The sequence below is a fragment of the Dama dama genome, chromosome 3, assembly GCF_033118175.1.
Source record: "Dama dama isolate Ldn47 chromosome 3, ASM3311817v1, whole genome shotgun sequence".
Taxonomy (NCBI): Eukaryota; Metazoa; Chordata; class Mammalia; order Artiodactyla; family Cervidae; genus Dama; species Dama dama.
This window is the reverse complement of record NC_083683.1, coordinates 56,997,594-57,020,439: the sequence shown is the minus strand read 5'-3', so window position 1 is coordinate 57,020,439 and position 22,846 is coordinate 56,997,594. Positions and strand designations below refer to the sequence as shown.

The 22,846-nt window shown below is 38.5% G+C and overlaps 1 protein-coding gene across 1 annotated transcript; it reads right to left on the bottom strand.

Moving 5' to 3' along the window:
• Positions 1 to 852: 852 nt before the first annotated feature.
• On the bottom strand, positions 853 to 1,543 carry LOC133042459 (ferritin light chain-like). Its single transcript, XM_061123049.1, has one exon. The coding sequence runs from the start codon at positions 1,503 to 1,505 to the stop codon at positions 978 to 980; it is 528 nt and encodes a 175-aa protein (XP_060979032.1). The 5' UTR covers positions 1,506 to 1,543; the 3' UTR covers positions 853 to 977.
• Positions 1,544 to 22,846: the final 21,303 nt, after the last annotated feature.

The following is a 22,846-nucleotide window of genomic DNA, read 5'->3' as shown; positions in this document are numbered from 1 at the left end:
CTAAGGTAATCCATGAAAAAGAAAAGTGAAAGTTGCTCAGTCACATCCAACTTTTGCAACTGAATGGACTGACTGTGGCCTGCCAGGCTCCTCTGTTCATGGAATTCTCCATGTCAGAATACTGGAGTGAGTAGCTGTTCACTTCTCCAGGGGATCTTCCCAACCCAGGGATCAAACCCAGATCCCCTGCTTTGCTGGAGGATTCTTTACTGCCTGAGACACGAGGGAAGAGGAGGTAATCCATACTGACAAGTTATATAAAGGGACCATAACAAATGACTGAATGAATTGTCTATTGGTGTCATTCAAATGTTAACATTGCTAGCTTTCTGGTTTTACAGTTCTCTTGTACTAGTTTTTAATTTCTACCACCTGCTGAAAACTCAAAGTAAATGAGACTAGGAGCATATAGACAAGTGAAGAGAGAATTAGTGAAATAAAATATTCATAATAATGTTATCCAAATGCAGAAGAGAAAAATAGAAAACATGAAAGTTAAACAATAACAAGGATATAATGAGACACTCCAACATATGTTTAATTGAAGTATCTGTAGTAGAGGAGAGAAATGGGATAGAGGCACAATTTGAAGAGATAATGACAGAATTTTTCAGAATTCATCAATGATACTAATCCACAAATTTAAGAAGACCAACAATTTCCAAGTAGTATAAATAATATGAAACCCATGTCTAGACTCAGCATAGTGAAATGGTGAAGTCTCAAAGACACAGAAGATCTTGAAGGCAATTGGGGAGAAAAAGACTGGCTTCCTAGAAGGAAGACAATACTGTTATTTTATTTTATTTTATTTTATTCTATTTTTTTGGTGCAAAAAGCTTTATTGTTTCCATTTGGTCCAAGGCTTGAGAGAGGGCTCCAGGATGTTAAAAAGCTGCCTAGTAGCTACAGAGAGGGGCTTCAGGCAGCCCTGATGTTAGGTGGGTTCTTCAAAGGCCACTGGTCTCCAGAAGCTCCTAGTCATGCTTGAGGGTGAGCCTCTCGAAGAGATACTCGCCCAACCCAGCCTGGGGACCAGCCAGCCTGCGGAGGTTGGTCAGGTGGTCACCCATCTTCTTGATGAGTTTCACTTCCTCATCTAGGAAGTGGTTCTCCAGGAAATCACAGATGTGGGGGTCTCCGCGGGCAGAAGCCAGGCCATGCAGATCCAACAGGGCTTGATTCAGGTTCTTCTGTATGAGAAGGGCGGCTTCCATAGTGTCCTGGGTTTTACCCCACTCATCTTGAGATGGCTTCTGCACGTCCAGGCAGAGGGCGCGGCCGCCACGCTGGTTTTGCAGTTTCAAGAGACACTCCGCGCCCTCGCGCTTCTCCTTGGCCAATTCACGAAAAAAGTGACCCACACCCTCCAGAGCCACATTGTTGCGGTCGAAATAGAAGCCCAGAGAGAGGTAGGTGTAGGAGGCCCGCAGTTGCATGTTAACCAGGCGGTTGACGGCGGCCTCCACCTCGGTAGAATAATTCTGACGAATCTGGGAGCTCATGATTGGTAGGTAATAAGGAGTTAAAAAATGGTGGCTGGTCCCTGTGATCGCGGACAGCTGAGTGGCTGACTCCGGAGGTTGCGACTGGAAAAAAGGTTGGAGGGTAGTCGGAGGCTGGGGCAAGGGGCGTCCCTGGGTCTGTTCCGTCCAAGCACTGTTGAAGCAAGAGACAGATCCGCGGGGCCGCCTAGCGCACTTCAATACTGTTATTTTAAAAAGCAATAATGAATGCCAAAAGACAGTGTAAAAATACCATCCAAATCCTGATAGGAAAATAACAGTCACCCTAGAATTGTGTTCCTAGCCCTACAGAACTGGCACTATTTGATACCAGGGCTCAGTGGTAAAAAATTTGCCTGAAATGCAAGAGACATGGGTTGAATTCCTTGTCAGGAAGATCCCCTGGAGAAGGAAATGGCAACCCCACTCCAATATTCTTGCCTGGGAAATCCCATGGACAGAGTCCATTGGGTCACAAAAGAGTTTGACACATCATAGTGACAAAACAACAACAAAGTAGCCAATACTAGCATGAAGGACCCAAACTTACAGGCTATGGCAATTTTTATGTAAGCTTTTTGAATATATAGAGTAGTGCTTTCTCTTAGTGGAGAAAGTTTCTGATTTTTTCACTGTTTGGTCTTTAACATCTATGCTCAGTTTTCCCACTGCTTCTGTTCTTTTTTTTTTTTTTTTAACCCTCCATACTTCTTTATTTATTTATTTATTTATTGGGTGGAAAGTGTTGATTTGCCCCCCCCCCTTTTTTTTCCAGTGGGTTTTGTCATACATTGACATGAATCAGCCATAGATTTACACGTATTCCCCATCCCGATCCCCCCTCCCACCTCCCTCTCCACCCGATTCCTCTGGGTCTTCCCAGTGCACCAGGCCCGAGCACTTGTCTCATGCATCCCACCTGGGCTGGTGATCTGTTTCACCATAGATAGTATACATGCTGTTCTTTTGAAACATCCCACCCTCACCTTCTCCCACAGAGTTCAAAAGTCTGTTCTGTATTTTTGTGCTCTTTTTCTGTTTTGCATATAGGTTTACCATTACCATCTTTCTAAATTCCATATATATGTGTTAGTATGCTGTAATGGTCTTTATCTTTCTGGCTTACTTCACTCTGTATAAGGGGCTCCAGTTTCATCCATCTCATTAGGACTGGTTCAAATGAATTCTTTTTAATGGCTGAGTAATATTCCATGGTGTATATGTACCACAGCTTCCTTATCCATTCATCTGCTGATGGGCATCTAGGTTGCTTCCATGTCCTGGCTATTATAAACAGTGCTGCGATGAACATTGGGGTGCATGTGTCCCTTTCAGATCTGGTTTCCTCAGTGTGTATGCCCAGAAGTGGGATTGCTGGGTCATACGGCAGTTCTATTTCCAGTTTTTTAAGAAATCTCCACACTGTTTTCCATAGCGGCTGTACTAGTTTGCATTCCCACCAACAGTGTAAGAGGGTTCCCTTTTCTCCACACCCTCTCCAGCATTTATTGCTTGTAGACTTTTGGATAGCAGCCATCCTGACTGGTGTGTAATGGTACCTCATTGTGGTTTTGATTTGCATTTCTCTGATAATGAGTGATGTTGAGCATCTTTTCATGTGTTTGTTAGCCATCTGTATGTCTTCTTTGGAGAAATGTCTGTTTAGTTCTTTGGCCCATTTTTTGATTGGGTCATTTATTTTTCTGGAATTGAGCTGCAGGAGTTGCTTGTATATTTTTGAGAGTAATCCTTTGTTGCTTCATTTGCTATTATTTTCTCCCAATCTGAGGGCTGTCTTTTCACCCTACTTATAGTTTCCTTTGTAGTGCAAAAGCTTTTAAGTTTCATTAGGTCCCATTTGTTTAGTTTTGCTTTTATTTCCAATATTCTGGGAGGTGGGCCATAGAGGATCTTGCTATGATTTATGTCGGAGAGTGTCTTGCCTATGTTCTCCTCTAGGAGTTTTATAGTTTCTGGTCTTACATTTAGATCTTTAATCCATTTTGAGTTTATTTTTGTGTATGGTGTTAGAAAGTGTTCTAGTTTCATTCTTTTACAAGTGGTTGACCAGTTTTCCCAGCACCACTTGTTAAAGAGGTTGTCTTTTTTCCATTGTATATCCTTGCCTCCTTTGTCAAAGATAAGATGTCCATAGGTTCGTGGATTTATCTCTGGGCTTTCTATTCTGTTCCATTGATCTATATTTCTGTCTTTGTGCCAGTACCATACTGTCTTGATGACTGTGGCTTTGTAGTAGAGTCTGAAGTCAGGCAGGTTGATTCCTCCAGTTCCATTCTTCTTTCTCAAGATGACTTTGGCTATTCGAGGTTTTTTGTATTTCCATACAAATTGTGAAATTTTTTGGTCTAGTTCTGTGAAAAATACCGTTGGTAGCTTGATAGGGATTGCATTGAATCTATAGATTGCTTTGGGTAGAATAGCCATTTTGACAATATTGATTCTTCTAATCCATGAACACGGTATGTTTCTCCATCTGTTTGTGTCCTCTTTGATTTCTTTCATCAGTGTTTTATAGTTTTCTATGTATAGGTCCTTTGTTTCTTTAGGTAGATATACTCCTAAGTATTTTATTCTTTTTGTTGCAATGGTGAATGGTATTGTTTCCTTAATTTCTCTTTCTGTTTTTTCATTGTTAGTATATAGGAGTGCAAGGGATTTCTGTGTGTTAATTTTATATCCTGCAACTTTACTATATTCATTGATTAGCTCTAGTAATTTTCTGGTAGAGTCTTTAGGGTTTTCTATGTAGAGGATCATGTCATCTGCAAACAGTGAGAGTTTCACTTCTTCTTTTCCTATCTGGATTCCTTTTACTTCTTTTTCTGCTCTGATTGCTGTGGCCAAAACTTCCAACACTATGTTGAATAGTAGTGGTGAGAGTGGGCACCCTTGTCTTGTTCCTGATTTCAGGGGAAATGCTTTCAATTTTTCACCATTGAGGGTGATGCTTGCTGTGGGTTTGTCATATATAGCTTTTATTATGTTGAGGTATGTTCCTTCTATTCCTGCTTTTTGGAGAGTTTTAATCATAAATGAGTGTTGAATTTTGTCAAAGGCTTTCTCTGCATCTATTGAGATAATCATATGGTTTTTATCTTTCAATTTGTTAATGTGTTTATTACATTGATTGATTTGTGGATATTAAAGAATCCTTGCATTCCTGGGAGAAAAGCCCACCTGGTCATGGTGTATGATTTTTTTAATATGTTGTTGGATTCTGTTTGCCAGAATTTTGTTAAGGATTTTTGCATCTATGTTCATCAGTGATATTGGCCTGTAGTTTTCTTTTTTTGTGGCATCTTTGTCTGGTTTTGGAATTAGGGTGATGGTGGCCTCATAGAATGAGTTTGGAAGCTTACCTTCATCTGCAATTTTCTGGAAGAGTTTGAGTAAGATAGGTGTTAGCTCTTCTCTAAATTTTTGGTAGAATTCAGCTGTGAAGCCATCTGGTCCTGGGCTTTTGTTTGCTGGAAGATTTTTGATTACAGTTTTGATTTCCTTGCTTGTGATGGGTCTGTTAAGATCTTCTAATTCTTCCTGGTTCAGTTTTGGAAGGTTATACTTTTCTAAGAATTTGTCCATTTCATCCAAGTTGTCCATTTTATTGGCATAGAGCTGCTGGTAGTAGTCTCTTATGATCCTTTGTATTTCAGTGTTGTCTGTTGTGATCTCTCCATTTTCATTTCTAATTTTGTTAATTTGGTTCTTCTCTCTTTGTTTCTTAATGAGTCTTGCTAATGGTTTGTCAATTTTGTTTATTTTTTTCAAAAAACCAGCTTTTAGCTTTGTTGATTTTTGCTATGGTCTCTTTAGTTTCTATTGCATTTATTTCTGCCCTGATTTTTAAGATTTCTTTCCTTCTGCTAACTCTGGGGTTCTTCATTTCTTCCTTCTCTAATTGCTTGAGGTGTAGAGTTAGGTTATTTATTTGGCTTTTTTCTTGTTTCTTGATGTAAGCCTGTAATGCTATGAACCTTCCCCTTAGCACTGCTTTTACAGTGTCCCATAGGTTTTGGGTTGTTGTGTTTTCATTTTCATTCATTTCTATACATATTTTGATTTCTTTTTTGATTTCTTCTCTGATTTGTTGGTTATTCAGAAGCGTGTTATTTAGCCTCCATATGTTTGAATTTTTAACAATTTTTTTCCTGTAATTGAGATCTAATCTTACTGCACTGTGGTCAGAAAAGATGACTGGAATGATTTCAATTTTTTTGAATTTTCCAAGACCAGATTTATGGCCCAGGATGTGATCTATTCTGGAGAAGGTTCCGTGTGCACTTGAGAAAAAGGTGAAGTTGATTGTTTTGGGGTGAAATGTCCTATAGATATCAATTAGGTCTAGCTGATCCATTGTGTCATTTAAGGTTTGTGTTTCCTTGTTAATTTTCTGTTTAGTTGATCTATCCATAGTTGTGAGTGGGGTATTAAAGTCTCCCACTATTATTGTGTTATTATTAATTTCCTCTTTCATACTCGTTAGTGTTTGCCATACATATTGCGGTGCTCCTATGTTGGGTGCATATATATTTATAATTGTTATATCTTCTTCTTGGATTGATCCTTTGATCATTATGTAGTGTCCTTCTTTGTCTCTTTTCACATCCTTTATTTGAAAGTCTATAAATCCATGGCTGATTCATATCAATGTATGACAAAACCCACTGAAATGTTGTGAAGTAATTAGCCTCCAACTAATATAAAAATTAAAAAAAGATAAAAAAATAAAAAATAAATAGAAAGTCTATTTTATCTGATATGAGTATTTCAACTCCTGCTTTCTTTTGGTCTCCGTTTGCGTGAAATATTTTTTCCAGCCCTTCACTTTTAATCTGTATGTGTCTCGTGTTTTGAGGTGGGTCTCTTGTAGACAGCATATATAGGGGTCTTGTTTTTGTATCCATTCAGCCAATCTTTGTCTTTTGGTTGGGGCATTCAACCCATTTACATTTAAGGTAATTATTGATAGGTGTGGTCCCGTTGCCATTTACTTTGTTGTTTTGGGTTCACGTTTATACAACCTTTCTGCATTTCCTGTCTAGAGAAGATCCTTTAGCATTTGTTGAAGAGCTGGTTTGGTGGTGCTGAATTCTCTCAGCTTTTGCTTATCTGTAAAGCTTTTTCTGTTCCTTTTGGCCCTCTTTTTATTAACTTTGCAGCAGTTGAAGTTGTTCAGTGAAGGACTTTTTTTTTTTTTCAGTGCTGTCTCTGATGGTCTATGATGTATATTCCCTTATGCTTGTTGCTAAGGAGGTATCATATTCTCTCATTTCTTCAAAATTACTTTATTAGTAGTATTAAAATACTCTTTAATATAAATTTAACTTATATGCAGAATACATCATGTGGAATGCCTGCCAGGCTATTTGAAGCACAGCTGGAATCTAAATTGCTGGGAGAGATGATAATAACCTCAGATGTGCAGATCACACCACCCTTATGGCAGAAAGTGAAGAAGAACTAAAGAGCTCCTTGATGAAGGTGAAAGAGTGAAAAAGCTGACTTAAAACTTAACATTCAAAAAACTAAGTTCATAGAATCCATTTCCATCACTTCATGCCAATAAGATAGGAAAAAATGGAAACAGTGACAGACTTCATTTTCTTGGGCTTTTCATTTTCAAAATCACTGCAGTGACTGTAGCCATGAAATTAAAAGATTCTTGCTCCTTGGAAGAAAAGCTATGACCATCCTAGACAGCATATTAAAAAGCAGAGACATCACTTTGCCAACAAAGGTCCATATAGTCAAAGCTATGGTTTTTCCAGTAGTCATATATGGATGTGAAAGTTGAACCATAAAGACGGCCGAGTGCCAAAGAATTGATGCTTTTGAACTGGTGCTGGAGAAGACTCTTGAGGGTCCCTTGAACTGCGTGGAGATCAAACCAGTCAGTCCTAAAGGAAATCAATCCTGAGTATTCATTGGAAGGACTGATGCTGAAGCTCCAATACTTTGGCACCTGATGGCAAGAACTGACTCATTAGAAAAGACCCTGATGCTGGGAAAGATTGAAGGCAGGAGGAGAAGGGGACTAAAGAGGGTGAGATGGTCGGGTGGCATCACCAACTCAATGGATATGAGTTTAAGCAAGCTCTGGGAGATTGTGAAAGACAGGAAAGCCTGGCATGCTGCAGTCCTTGGGGTCACAAAGAGTCAGACATGACTGAGTGACTGAACAATGACAGCTTTGACATGTATGGCTTGACTTTTTTGAATCAAGATACTTAGATAGGTTTTGAATGTTGATATCTACATATCTCTTTATATAGATATCCACAAATGTGACAATTTAAAATATAATACAGTGAATTGAGGCAACTTCTGGGTTTTTGATGGATGTATGTTCATTTTGTGTATACATATGTGACTCAAGTCAAATGGGTACAGTTTTTTGCATTCACCTAGTGTTTTTTGTGGATGCAATTGAACATCAGTCAGTTAGAAAGTCACATGATGCTCCCCTGGATCTGGGTCTTGGGCCCACCTGCCAATAGGCCAGCACAACCTCCAGGACCTCCTGGGCCCTGGCCTGCCTACCAGCAAATTGACACCAGCTCCAAGACACATTGGACCACTCAAAATCCATACCAGGATACAGGCCCACTTACAAGTGGACTGACACCAAATTTAGGATTCCCTGGACTTTGAAGTAAGCCATGTCAGGAACCAGTCCTGCCTACTAGCAGATTGATACTAGATTCAGGAACCCCAGACTCACAACCACCCACCCCCAGAGCCTAGCTACCTAGCTACCCACTCATCTACCATTAGCCCAATGCTTGCCCTGGGACCCCCTTAGGCTCCAGAGCCAGTCACCTCATGACCTGGCTCCACTCACCAGTGGCAAGCAGACTCTGCACAAGGTAGATTCTGGCCACCATATGGACTGGGAGCCAGCCACAAGTGCTAGATGGTTCACAGTGGTCAGCCCACAACAATGGGACACATACAGACCACATAGGGGACACCCCTAGAGCATATAAGCTCTGGATACCAGATGGGAGAGCACTGCTGGGAAGCATAGGATATCTCCTACAAAATGTCACTTCTCCAAGATTGGCAAATGTAACCAACCTACTAACTACATTGAAAAAAAAAGTAAATAAGATGACAGAGGAATTAGTCCCCTGCCTCCCCCCAAAAAGTAACAAGATAAAACCCCAGAGGAGAAACTAAGTATAGTGGAGATAAGCAATCTACCCAATAAACAGTTCAGAGTAATGACTGTAAAGATGTGCCAAAACTCAGGAGAATATTGGAAGAATAGTTGGAAGTCTTCAACAAGAGAAAATGCAGAGAAGAACCAGAGATGAAGAAAACAATAACTGCAATTTAAAAATACACTAGAAGGAATCAATACTGGATTAGATGATACAGAGAAACATCAGTGAGCTGGAAGACAGAATAGTGGAAATGACTGAAGCTGACCCGAAAAAAGAATGAATAAAATGAAATGAGGATCGTTTACTGTCATTCACATTATAGGGGAAGGGTCCCAGAAGAAGGCAAAAAGTAGGAGCAGAGAACATATTTGAAGACATAAAAGATGGAAATGTCTCTAAGATGGAAGAGGAAGCAAACATCCAGATTAAGGAAAAACCGGTTGTCCCAAGAAAGATCAACCAAAAGAGTAACGGTTGTCCCAAGAAAGATCAACCAAAAGAGTAACAGACCAAGACACATTGTAGTTAAAATGTCAAAAATTAAAGAGGGAGTGGGACTTCCCTGGTGGTCCAAAGGTTGAGTGTCTGCTTTGCAGTTCAGAGGATATGGTTTGATCCCTGACTGGGGAGCTAGGATCCCATATGCCACAGGGCAACTAAACCCACCCACATGCCACAAATAGGACCACAATAAAAGACCCCACATGATGCAATGAAGATCCTGAGTGCCACAACTGGGACTTGACTCAGCCAAATAAATATTACAAAAAAGAGGGAGTACTAAAAAGCAGCAGGGAGAAGCAATAAGTTGCATGAGAGGAAATTCCCATAAGGTTATCTGCTGACTTTTAAGCAGAAGTTATGCAGGTGAGAAGGGAATGTCACTATATATTTAATGACATGAAAGGCAGAAAGCTACAACCAAGATACAACACACACCCACCAAGGCTTTCATTCAGATTTCATTCAAACTCATTGTCCACCAAAATGAGTTTTATGGACAAGTATAAGCTAAAAGAGTTTAGCACCACCAAACCAGTTTTACAACAAATGTTAAAGGGACTTCTCTAAGAAAAAGCCATAGCTTCTGGTTCGAGATGGCAGAGTAGAAGGATGTGCACTCATCTCCTCCTGCAAGAGCACTAAAATCTCAACTAGCTTTTGAACAGCCGTTAACAGGAGGACACTAGAACCCACCCCCGCCCCCCCAAAAAATCCTATGTCCAAAGACAAAGAAACGCCACAGTGAGATAGTAGGGGCTGCAATCATGATAAAATAAAATTGCATACCCACCAGGTGGGCAACCCACAAACTGTAGAGAAATGATACCAAAGAAGTTCTCCAACTGCTGTGAAGGTTCTGAACCTCAAGTCAGGCTTCCTAGCCTGGGGATCCAACAAAAGGACTGGGAATCCCCAGAGAATCTGACCATGAAGTCCAGTGGATTTTATTATAGCACTTCCACATGAGTAGCGGAAACATAGACTCCAGTCTTAGAGGGCACAAACAAAATCTTTGCACACCAACACCCAGAGGAAAGGAGCAGTAACTCCACAGGGGACTGAATCAAAACTACCTGCTAGTGTTGGAGGGTCTCTTGTGTGGGTTCACCACAGGGATAAGGGCCCTGGCAGCACATCTGGGAAGGCACCTTTTGGCCCTCTTGGAGGTTGCCATTAACTGTAGCAGAGACACTGTAGACCCCAGGGCTGGGACGCCTCAGCCCAAACAACTACCAGGGAGGGAGCCCAGCCCCTCCCCTCAGCACAGAATTGGATTAAAGCTTTACTGAGCAAGACCTTGCCCACCAGAGCAAGAAGCAGTTTTTCCCACTGCCAGTCCCTCCCATCAGGAAGCTTACACAAGCCTCTTAGCCTCATTCATCAGAGAGCAGACAGAAGAAGCAAGAAGACCAACAGTCCCATAGCAGCTAAAACAAAAACCACATTACAGAAAGTTAATCAGGATGAAAATGCAGAAAGTTATGTCTCAGATGAAGGTACAAGAGAAAACCTAAGAAAAATAACTAAATGAAGTGGAGATAGGCAACTTTCCAGAAAAAAAGAATTCAGAATAGTGATAGTGAAGATAATCCAGGATCTCAGAAAAGCATTGGAGAAGATACAAGAAATACTTACTAAAGACCTCGAAGAAAAAAGAACAAACAAAGATGAATAACACACTGTGCTGAGCTGTGCTCAGCTGCTCAGTCATGTCGGACTCTTTGTGACCCCATGGACCATAGCCAGGCAGGCTCTTCTGTTCCTGGGGTTCTCCAGGCAAAATACTGGAGTGGGTTGCCATGTCCTCCTCCAGGAGATCTTATCTTCCCAGCCCAGGAATTGAACCCAAGGTTCACTTCAGGCAGATTCTTTACCATCTGAGCCACCAGGGAAGCCCAAGAATACTGGAGTGTGTGGCCGATCCCTTCTCCAGGGGATCTTCCCAACCCAGGAATTGAACCAGGGTCTCTGCATGGGAGGTAGATTCTTTATTAGCTGAGCTACCAGGTAAGCCTGAATAGAAGGAATCAATAGAATAACTGAGGCAGAAGAACAGATAAATGATCTGGAGGACAGAATCATTGAAATCACTGTCTCAGAACATAATATAGAAAACAGAATGAAAAGAAATAAAGACAGCCTATGAGACCTCTGGGACAACGTTAAATGCACAAACATTTGCATTATAGGGTTTCCAGAACAAGAAGAGAGATAGAAAGGATCTGAGAAAATATTTGAAGAGACAATAGCTGAAAACTTCCTTAAACATGGGAAAGACAATAGTCAACAAAGTTTAGGAAGAACAGGTTTACAATGAATGCTATCAAACTGACAAAGCTAAAAGACAAAAATGTTGAAAGTGACAAAGGAAAAATGACAAATAACATACAAGGGAACTCCCATTAGGCTATCAGCTGATTTCTCAACAGAAACTCTACAAGCCAGAAGAGAGTGGCTTTATAATGGATATATCAAAAGTGATGTATTTGAAGTGATGAAAGGGAAGAGCCTACTACCAAGAATACACTACCCAGCAAGACTCTCATTCAGATTTGATGGAGAAATCAAAAGCTTACCAGACAAGCTAAGTTAAGACAATGCAGCACCACCAATGAATGCTAAAGGAACTTGTCTAGGCAGGAAACACAAGAGAAAAAAAAGACCTACAGAAGATAAACCCAGAACAATTAAGAGAACAATAATCAGATCATACATATCAATAATTACCTTAAATGTAAAAGGATTAACTGCATCAACCAAAAGACGTAGACTGGCTGGGTGGATGAGAACATGCGCATGTATTGCATGTATGCACTTCCACTCTACCTGCCCCCTGCTGCTGCTGCTGCTAAGTCGCTTCAGTTATGTCCGACTCTGTGCGACCTCCTAGATGGCCGCCCACCAGGCTCTGCCGTCCCTGGGATTCTCCAGGCAAGAACACTGGAGTGGGTAACTTGACTCCCTAAATTGTATGTAATTATTTGATATTATTAACCATGTTCCCATTAAGGCTTCAATTGTAAATATCTTTTACTTTTTGTCTGGATATTGATTGTGAAAACTGATAAACATCTTTTACTCTTGTCATTATGTGTCTATTACTCACTTAATAATGACTAGTCAGCTTAATAATGATTAGTCAACAGAAAAATAATACAACTCTGTATCACCAAAACTAGGATTTAAGAAAAAACCCTGTAATCATTTTCTAAAATCCAGATGCATATCAGAATTATCTTTGAAGATTTTAAAAAATAAAAATGCTCAGATATTACTTTTTTTCCCCCCAGAGCTCCTGATAGGTTTCTAGTGAGCATTCATGTTTAAAAACAACTGGACTCTATGATGATCTTTTATCTATAGTTTGTTTTACTTTTTCTATTTCATATTCAGTTCTTTCATTTCATTCAATTTATGTTTTCCAATTTCTCCATCTCTTCTTCTTTTTTCTTATGTTCCTTCTCAAGCCTTTATCAAGCATTTGGAAAAGCTTTTGTGTATATTTATATAAATATGCATACTATACATATTTTAGAAAGCTTATAAACTTTTGCAAAACTAAAAAATGTATGACATTTTGATTTCACTTCTTTGACTTAGTATGAGTAGAATGCTAGATTTCCAATTAAAAAAATAGATACACAACAAGCATCAAAGATTTACTGTTTAACACAGGGAACTAAAGTCAATATTTTGTAATAACCTATAATGGAAAATAATCTGAAAAATAATATATGTGTATATGTATAACTGAATCACCTGCTGTGAACCTGAAACATTGTAAGTCAATTATATATATATATTAAGAAATTACATATATAATATATGATTTTAATTATAATAATATAATTAAGAAATTATAATTCAATTATATATATATAAAGAAAAAAAGGAAAATGCCATAACTAGAAACAGGAAAATTACAAAAGAACAAAATCTCATTGGTAAAGGTAATAGGTATAAAAAGTGTAAATCAACCACATATTAGCTAGTGTGTGCATGTGTGCTAAGTTGCTTCAGTCGTGTCCAACTCTATGGACTATAGCTCACCAGGCTCCTCTGTCTGTGGGATTCTCCAGGCAAGAATACCTGAAGTGGGTTCCCATCCCCTCTTCCAGTATATTTTCTTCCCAACCCAAGGAACAAACCCACGTCTCCTGTGGCTCCAGCATGACACGTGGATTCTTTACCACTGAGCCACTGGGGAAGCCCATGTAAGATAGTAAGAAGGTTAAAAGATGAAAACAGTCAATCAAATATATATCCACAATATTTAGTTAAGATATACATAAAAAAGATGTTAAATTTGATGTTAAAAACACTAAACATTGTGGGAGGATAGAATACAAGTTTGTTAAAATCCATTTGAACTTGAGAGATAATCAATTTAATTATATGTGACATCACAAACCAAAAATCTGTAATATATAAACACACATGAAAAAGAAAGGAATCCAGTTACAACACTAAGATAATAATCTAATCACTAAAGAAGTGGCAAAAGAACAAAAAAGAATTACAAAAACATCCCCAAAACAATTAATAAGATGGCCATATGTACATACATATCAATAATTATTATAAATTTACATGGGCAGTATGCTCCAATCCAAAGATATAGACTGAATGAATACAAGAATAAGACCCATATATATCTGCTTATAAGAGACTGGCTTTGAACTAAAACTATACACAGACTGAAACTGAAAGATGGAAAAAGATATTTCATGTAAATGGAACTGAAAAGAAAGCTGGTATATCAATACTTATATCAGATAAAATAGATTTTGAATCAAAGACTATAGGAAGCAAAAAGAAGGATATTGCATAATGATAAAGGAATCAATCCAAAAAGAAGATATAACTATTGCAAATATGTATTTACCCAACATAAGACCACCTCAATATATAACACAAACACTTCAGTTCAGTCACGCAGTCGTGTCCGACTCTTTGCGACCCCATGAACTGCAGGAGGCCAGGCCTCACTGTCCATCGCCAACTCCCGGAGTTCACCCAAACTTCTGTCCTTTGAGTCAGTGATGCCATCCAAACATCTCATCCTCTGTTGTCCCCTTCTCCTCCTGCCCTCAATCTTTCACAGCATCAGGGTCTTTTCAAATGAGTCAGCTCTTCACATCAGTTAGCCAAAGTATTGGAGCTTCAGCTTCAACATCAGTCCTTCCAATGAACACCCAGGACTGATCTCCATTAGGATGGACTGGTTGGATCTCCCTGCAGTCCAAGGGACTCTCAAGAGTCTTCTCCAACATCACAGTTCAAAAGCATCAATTCTTCGGTGCTCAGCTTTCTTTATAGTCCAACTCTTACATCCATACATGACCACTGGGAAAACCATAGCCTTGACTAGACAGATCTTTGTTGGCAAAGTAATGTCTCTGCTTTTTAATATGCTGTCTAGGTTGGTCATAGCTTTCCTTCCAAGGAGTAAGCATCTTTTCATTTCATGGCTGCAGTCACCATCTGCAGTGATTTTGGAGCCCCCGAAAATAAAGTCAGCCACTGTTTCTGCATCTGTTCGCCATGAAGTGATGGGACCAGATGCTATGATCTTAGTTTTCTGAAAGTTGAGCTTTAAGCCAACTTTTCACTCTCCTCTTTCACTTTCATAAAAAGGCTCTTTAGTTCTTCTTCACTTTTTGCCATAAGGTTGTGTCTTCTGCGTATCTGAGGTTATTGATATTTCTCCCAGCAATCTTGATTCCAGCTTGTGCTTCTTCCAGTCCAGCATTTCTCATGAAGTACTCTGCAAATAAGTTAAATAAGCAGGGTGACAATATACAGCCTTGACACACTTCATTTCCTATTTGAAACCAGTCTGTTGTTCCATGTCCAGTTCTAACTGTTGCTTCCTGACCTGCGTACAGGTTTCTCAAGAGGCAGGTCAGGTGGTCTGGTATTCCCACCTCTTGAAGAATTTTCCACAGTTTATTGTGACACACACAGTCAAAGGCTTTGGCATAGGCAATGAGGCAGAAGTAGATGTTTTTCTGGAACTCTCTTGCTTTTTCAATGATCCAGTGGATGTTGGCAATTTGATCTCTGGTTTCTCAGCCTTTTCTAAATCCAGCTTGAACATGTGGAAGTTCACGGTTCACATATTGCTGAAGCCTGGCTTGGAGAAATTTGAGACTTTACTAGCGTGTGAAATGAGTGCAATTGTGAGGTAGTTTGAGCATTCTTTGGGATTGCCTTTCTTTGGGATTGGAATGAAAACTGACCTTTTCCAGTCCTGTGGCCACTGCTGAGTGTTCCAACTTTGCTGACATATTCAGTGCAGCACTTGCACAGCATCATCTTTCAGGATTTGAAATAGCTCCACTGGAATTCCATCACCTCCACTAGCTTTGTTCATAGTGATGCTTCCTAAGGCCCACTTGACTTCACATTCCAGGATGTCTGGCTCTAGGTGAGTGATCACACCATCGTGATTATCTGCATCTTGAAGATCTTTTTTGTACAGCTCTTCTGTGTATTCTTGCCACCTCTTCTTAATATCTTCTGCTTCTGTTAGGTCCATACCACTTCTGTCCTTTATTGTGCCCATCTTTGCATGAAATGTTTCCTTGGTATCTCTAATTTTCTTGAAGAGATCTCTAGTCTTTCTATTTATTTCCTTTATTTCTTTTATTTTCCTTTAATTTTCTTTTATTTTCCTTTCTATTTATTTCCTTTATTTCCTTTCTATTTATTTCCTTTATTTCTTTGCATTGATTGCTGAGGAAGGCTTTCTTATCTCTCCTTGCTAGTCTTTGGAACTCTGCATTCAAATGCGTATATCTTTCCTTTTCTCCTTTGCTTTTCGCTTCTCTTCTTTTCACAGCTATTTGTAAGGCCTCCTCAGACAGCAATTTTCCTTTTGTGCATTTCTTTTCCATGGGAATGGTCTTGATCCCTGTATCCTGTACAATGTCACAAACCTCCATCCATAGTTCATCAGGCATTCTATCATATCTAGTCCCTTAAATCTATTTCTCACTTCCACTGTATAATCATATGGGATTTGATTTAGGTCATACCTGAATGGTCTAGTGGTTTTCCCTACTTTCTTCCATTTAAGTCTGAATTTGGCAATAAGGAATTCATGATCTGAGCAACAGTCAGCTCCCGGTCTTGTTTTTGCTGACTGTATAGAGCTTCTCCATCTTTGGCTGCAAAGAATATAATCAATCTGATTTCAGTGTTGGCCATCTGGTTATGTCCATGTGTAGAGTTTCTCTTGTGTTGTTGGAAGAGGGTGTTTGCTCTGATCAGTGCATTCTCTTGGCAAAACTCTGTTACCCTTTGCCCTGCCACATTCTCTATTCCAAGGCCAAATTTGCTTGTTACTCCAGGTGTTTCTTGATAATAATAGGGGGCTTTAAGCCTCACTTACATCAATGGACAGATCATCAGACAGAAAATCAACAAGGAAACACTGGCCTTAAATGGCATTTTAAGACCAGGTGAATTTAGTATATTTATATATAGAACATTCCATCCAAAAGCAGAAGATTACACATTCTTTTCATGTGGACATTGAGAATTCTCCAGGATATATTACATGAGAGGTCACAGAACAAGTCTCACTAAATTTAAGAAAATTGAGACAATATCAAGCAACTTTTCTACCCACAAAACTATAAGACTAGAAATCAACTACAAGAAAAAGTCTGCAAAAACATAAACACATGAAAGCTACACTATACCAATGGATCACTGAAGAAATTGTTGCAGAAAGGGGGACCCCTTCCAGGGCCCGAAACTGGGCTCTTGTCTAACACTCAGAAATGAATTGTCCAAGGAGACACATATGCTGACAAAGCAAGAGATTTTATTGGGAAAGGGTGCCTGGGTGGAGAGCAGGAGGGTAAGGGAACCCAGGAGAACTGCTCTGCCACGTGGCTCACAGTCTTGGGTTTTATGGTGATGGGATTAGTTTCCGGGTGGCCTTTGGCCAATCGTTCTAATTCAGAGTCTTTCCTGGTGGCGCACGCATTGCTCAGCCAAGATGGATGCTAACAAGAGGGATTCTGGGAAGTGGACGGACACGCAGTGTCTCCTTTTGACCTTTCCTGAACTCTTCCAGTTGGTGGTGGCTTATTAGTTCCGTATTCCTTATCAGGATCTCCTGTCATAAAATGACTCATGCAAATGGTTACTATGGTGCCTGGCCAGGGTGGGTGGTTTCAATCAGTGTGCCTCCCCTAACAAAATGAAAGAAGAAATAAAAGAATATTGGGGACATTTGAAAATGAAAACACAGTGGTCCAAAATCTATGGGACACCAGCAAAGTGGTTATAAGAGGAAAGTTTATAAACAGTGATACAAGCCTACCTCAAGAAACAGAAAAATCTCAGATAGAAAACCTAACCGTATACCCAGGGGGACTAGAAAAAGAACAAAGGAAACCTAAAATTAGTAGAAGGAAAGAAATCATAAATATCAAAGAAGAAATAAACAAAATACAGACTAAACTTTGAAAAGATCAAGGAAGCTAAGAGCTAGGGAGTTGTACCAAGCATGCAAATAATTTATACCTGTTTTGCTCAAACAGTTACAAAAAAAATGAAGAGGAGAAAAAGTCTCAAATTCATTTCATGAAGCCACCATCACCCTGATAACAAAACCAGAAAAAGACCCTACCAAAAAATTATATCCCAATATCTTTGATGAATATAGATGCAAAAGTCCTCAACAAAATATTAGCAAACCAAATCTAGCGATACTTGGAAAAAGATCATATACCATCACCAAGTTGAATTCATTCCAGGGTCACAAGAATGGTTCACATAAACAAATCAATCAATGTGATACACACCACATTAACGAAAACGTGGTCATCTCAGTGGACTCAGAAAACACATTTGATAAAATTCAACATCCATTTATGATAAAAACTCTCACTAAAAAAGTATGGAGATGACATATCTCAACATAAGAAAAGCTATTTACAGCAAAACACAGTCAACTTATACTCAGTGGTGGAAAGCTATTGATAGCCTTACTGCTAAATTCAGGAACAAGATTAGAATGCCCACTCCTACCATTTCTATTCAACATAGTATTGAAAGTCCAGTTCACAGCATTCAAACAAGAAAGAGAAATAAATGTATCCAAATTGGAAGGGAAGAGGTAAGTCTGTCAATATTTGCAGCTGGCATTATTCTCTGTATGATGCTGCTGCTGCTGCTAAGTCGCTTCAGTCCTGTCCGACTCTGTGCGACCCCATAGACGGCAGCCCACCAGGCTCCCCCGTCCCTGGGATTCTCCAGGCAAGAACACTGGAGTGGGTTGCCATTTCCTTCTCCAGTGCACAAAAGTGAAAGTGAAGTCGCTCAGTCGTGTCCAACTCAGCGACCCGGTGGACTGAAGCCTACCAGGCTCTCCGTCCTTGGGATTCTCCAGGCAAGAACACTGGAGTGGGGTGCCATTGCCTTCTCCATATTCTCTATGTAGAGAACCTTAAAGTCTCCACATAAAAAGTGATAGATCAATTCAAGATATTAATATAAAGAAATCTCTTCCATTTCTTTTCACTAACAATGAAATATATATAAAAAAAAAGTAAAAAATAATTCAATTTAAAATCAAACTCAAAAAAAATATCTAGGAGTAACTTAACCAAGGAGGTGAAAGACCTCTACACTGAACACTATATAACATTGATAAAGAAAACTGAAGATGATTCAAATAAATGGAAAGATATCCTATTTTTTTGAATTGGAAGAATTAATACTGTTAAAATGACCATACTACCCAAACCAATCTACAGATTAGAAGTTATCCCTGTGAAGGTACCCATGACATTTTTCAAAGAACTAGAATAAATAAAATTTATATGGAATCACAAAAGACCCAGAATTGCCAAAGCAATCCTGAGAAAAAGAACAAAGCTGGAGGCATAACCCTCACAGCCTTCAGACAACACTACAAAGCTACCATAATCACTGTAGCATTGCACTGGCATGAGAACAGATGTATGGATCAATGGAGCAGAACAGAGAGCATAAGAAATAAATCCATACACCTATAGTCAATTAATCTAAATCAACAAGGCAAGAATATACAATGGAAACAACAGTTTCTTTAGCAAGTGGTGCTCACAAAGTTGGAAAGCTGCATGTCAATCAATGAAATTAGAAAACTCCCTCACACCATCATGTATAAATAAGCTCAATGGGGCTTAAAGACCTAAAGTTGAGACATGACACCCTAAAACTCCTAGAAGAGAACACAGGCAAAATATTCTCTGACATAAATTGTAACAGTATTCTTTTAGATCAGTCTTCCATGGCAAAAGAAATAAAAGCAAACATAAATAAATGAGACCTAATCAAATATAAATGCTTTTAAACAGCAGAGGAAACCATCAACAAAGCAAAAGGACAGTCTATGGAATGGGGAGTAATATTTGCAGATGATGTGATGACAAGTCATTAATATCCAAAAGATAAAAATAGTTTATACAATTCAATATCGAAAAAACAACCATATAAAAAAAAATGGGAAGAAGACCTAAACATTTTTGCGAAGAAGACATACAGATACTCAATAGGCAAGTGAAAACATGCTCAATGTTGCTAACCATCTGAGAAATGCAAACCAAAGCCACAATGAAGTATCACCTCACATCTGTCAGAAAGACGGTCCTCATAGAGTCTACAAATAACAAAGGTTGGAGAGAATGCAGAAAAAAGGGAACCCTTATACACTATAGGTGGGACAGTAAATTTGGTGCAGTCACAGTGGAAAAATAGTAGGGAGGTTCCTCAAAAACTAAAAACAGAACTAACTACCCTATGATCTATATGATCATTCCTGGGTATATATGTGAAGAAAACGAAAACACTTATTTGAAAAGGTACATGCACCACAATTTTCATAAAATCATTATTTGTAACAACAAAGATAGGGAAGCAACTTAAGTATCCATCAACAGATGAATGGATACAGAGGATGTGAGATACATATATATCTCAACATTCAAAAACTTAAGATCATGGCATCTGGTCCCATCACTTTCATGGCAAAAAGAAGGGGGAAAATGGAAGCAGTGACAGATTTTATTTTCTTGGGCTCCAAGTGGTGCAGACGGTGATTGCAGCTACAAAATTAAAAGACACTCGCTTCTTGGAAGGAAAGCTATGGCAAACCTAGACAGTGTGTTAAAAAGCATAACTTTGCCAACAGAGGTCCATATACTCAAAGCTATGATTTTTCCAGTAGTCGTGTATGGATGTGAGAGTTGGACCACAAAGAAGTCTGAGTGCTGAAGAATTGATGCTTTTGAACTGTGGTGCTGGAGAAGACTATTGAGAGTCCCTTGGACAGCTAGGGAATCAAACCAGTCAATCCTAAAGGAAATCAGTCCTGAATATTCACTGGAAGGACTGACTCTGGAGCTGAAGCTCCAATACTTTGGCCATGTGTCGTGAAGAGCCAATTCATTAGAAAAGACTCTGATGGTGGGAAAGATTGAAGGCAAAAGGAGAAGAGGGTGGCAGAAGATGAGATGAGTAGATAGCATCACTGACTCAATAGACATGAATTTGAGCAAACTCCAGGAGATAGTGAAGGACAGGGAAGCCTGGAGTGCTGCAGTTCATGGGGTTGCAAAGAGTCAGATGCAGCTTAGCAACTGAACATAAACACATGTGTGTGTTTGTGAATATATATATATGACATCTTGTATATGTGTGTGTGTGTGTATATATATATATATATACACACACATATATATTCAGACATAAGAAAGAATGAAAATTTGCCATTTGCAACATGGATGGGCCTGGAGGGTATTATGTTTAGTGAAATAAGTCAGAAAAAAGACAAATACTGTACATATTTTATATGTAAAATATAAAAAGTAAAACTAGTGAATATAACAAAGGAGAAACAGACTCTTAGATATAGAGAACAAATTAGTGGTTGCCAGTAGGAGAGGGAAGAAGGGAGAAGCAAGAAGAGACAGGGGATTAAGAGGTACAACTATCATGTATAAAATAGCTACAAAGGAGGATATATTGTATAGAACATGGAATATAGCCAATACTTTATAATGACTATGAGTGTAGTATAAGCTATGTTGTACACTTGAAACTTATATAATACTGTAAATCATTTATACCTCAATAAGAAAATAAAATTTAAACTGGCATTTGCCTACCAGTTATTTGAAAAAATAATTTAAAAATGGACAAAGGATCTGTTAGAAATTTTTTTCAAGGAAGACCTATGGATGGCCAACATGCACATTAAAAGATACTTGACAACCAGAATGACCATCATTAAAAAGTTCACAAATGCAAATGTTGGAGAGGATGTGGAGAAAAGGGAACCCTCCTATACTGGAGGGAATGTAAATTGGTGGGAATGTAAATTGGTGCAGCTACTATAGAAAACAGTATGGAGATTCTTCAAAAAACTAAAAATAGAGTTCCCATATGACCCAGCAATCGCACTCCTGGGCATATATCTCAAGAAAATTATAGTTTAAAGATATTCATGCACACCAATGTTCATTGCAACACTATTTACAATAGCCAAAATATTAAAACCATCAAAATATCCATAGACAGATGAATGGATAAAGAAAAAATTATATATATATATGTATATAATGGAATATTACTCAGCCATAAAAAGAATGAAATAATGCCATTTTCCATGACATGAATGGACCTAGAGATGATCATACTAAGTGAAGTAAGTCAAAAAGTGGAAGACAAACACCAGATAATATCACTTAGATGCTACATGCATCTAAATTATGACACAAATTAACTTACTTATGAAGCAGAAACAGACTTGCAGACATAGAGAACAGATTTGTGGTTGCTAAGTGGATGGTAGGGTACAGAATGGGTGGATTGGGAGTTTGGGATTAGCAGATGTAAACTATTATATAGATAATGGATAAAAAACAAGGTCCTACTATATAGCACAGGGAACTAGATTCAATATTCTATGATAAACTGTAATAGCAAAGAATACAAAAAAGAATATATATACATATATATGTATGTATAACTCAATCACTTTGATGTACAGTAGAAATTAACACATATACTTCAACAAAATAATTTTTTTAAAAGATGCTTGATATCACTAATCATCCTGGAAATGCAAATCAAAACCACAATGAGTTATCTCCTCAATTATGTCATAATGATTATTACAAAAGATAAATAGCAAGGATTGGTAAAAATGTGTCAAAAAGGGAACACTAGTGGATTGTTAAAGGGAATGTAAATTGTGCAGCCACTTTGGAAAATAGTATGAAGATTCCTCAAAAAATTAAAAATAGAACTACCATGTAATCCAGCCACTCCACTCCTGGGTATTTAACTAAAGAAAATGAGAATAATAATTATAAAAGATATATGTAGGCCTTTTTTCTTTATGATATTACTTAGAATAGAATATACAAGCAAACTTGGTACAAATCAATAGATCGATCAACATAGAAGACATAGTATGTACTATGAAATATTATCAGCCATAAAAAATAATGTAATCTCACTCTTTGCAACAGCATAAATGGACCTAGACAGTATTATGCTAAATGAAAATAGAAAAAGACAAATACTGTATTATTTCACTTATGTGTGGCATCTAAAAAACAAATGAACAAATGTAACAAAACA

Bases quoted from the DNA above. Each gene is read 5' to 3' on its own strand.
- LOC133042459 (XM_061123049.1), bottom strand. From the start codon at position 1,505: ATGAGCTCCCAGATTCGTCAGAATTATTCTACCGAGGTGGAGGCCGCC.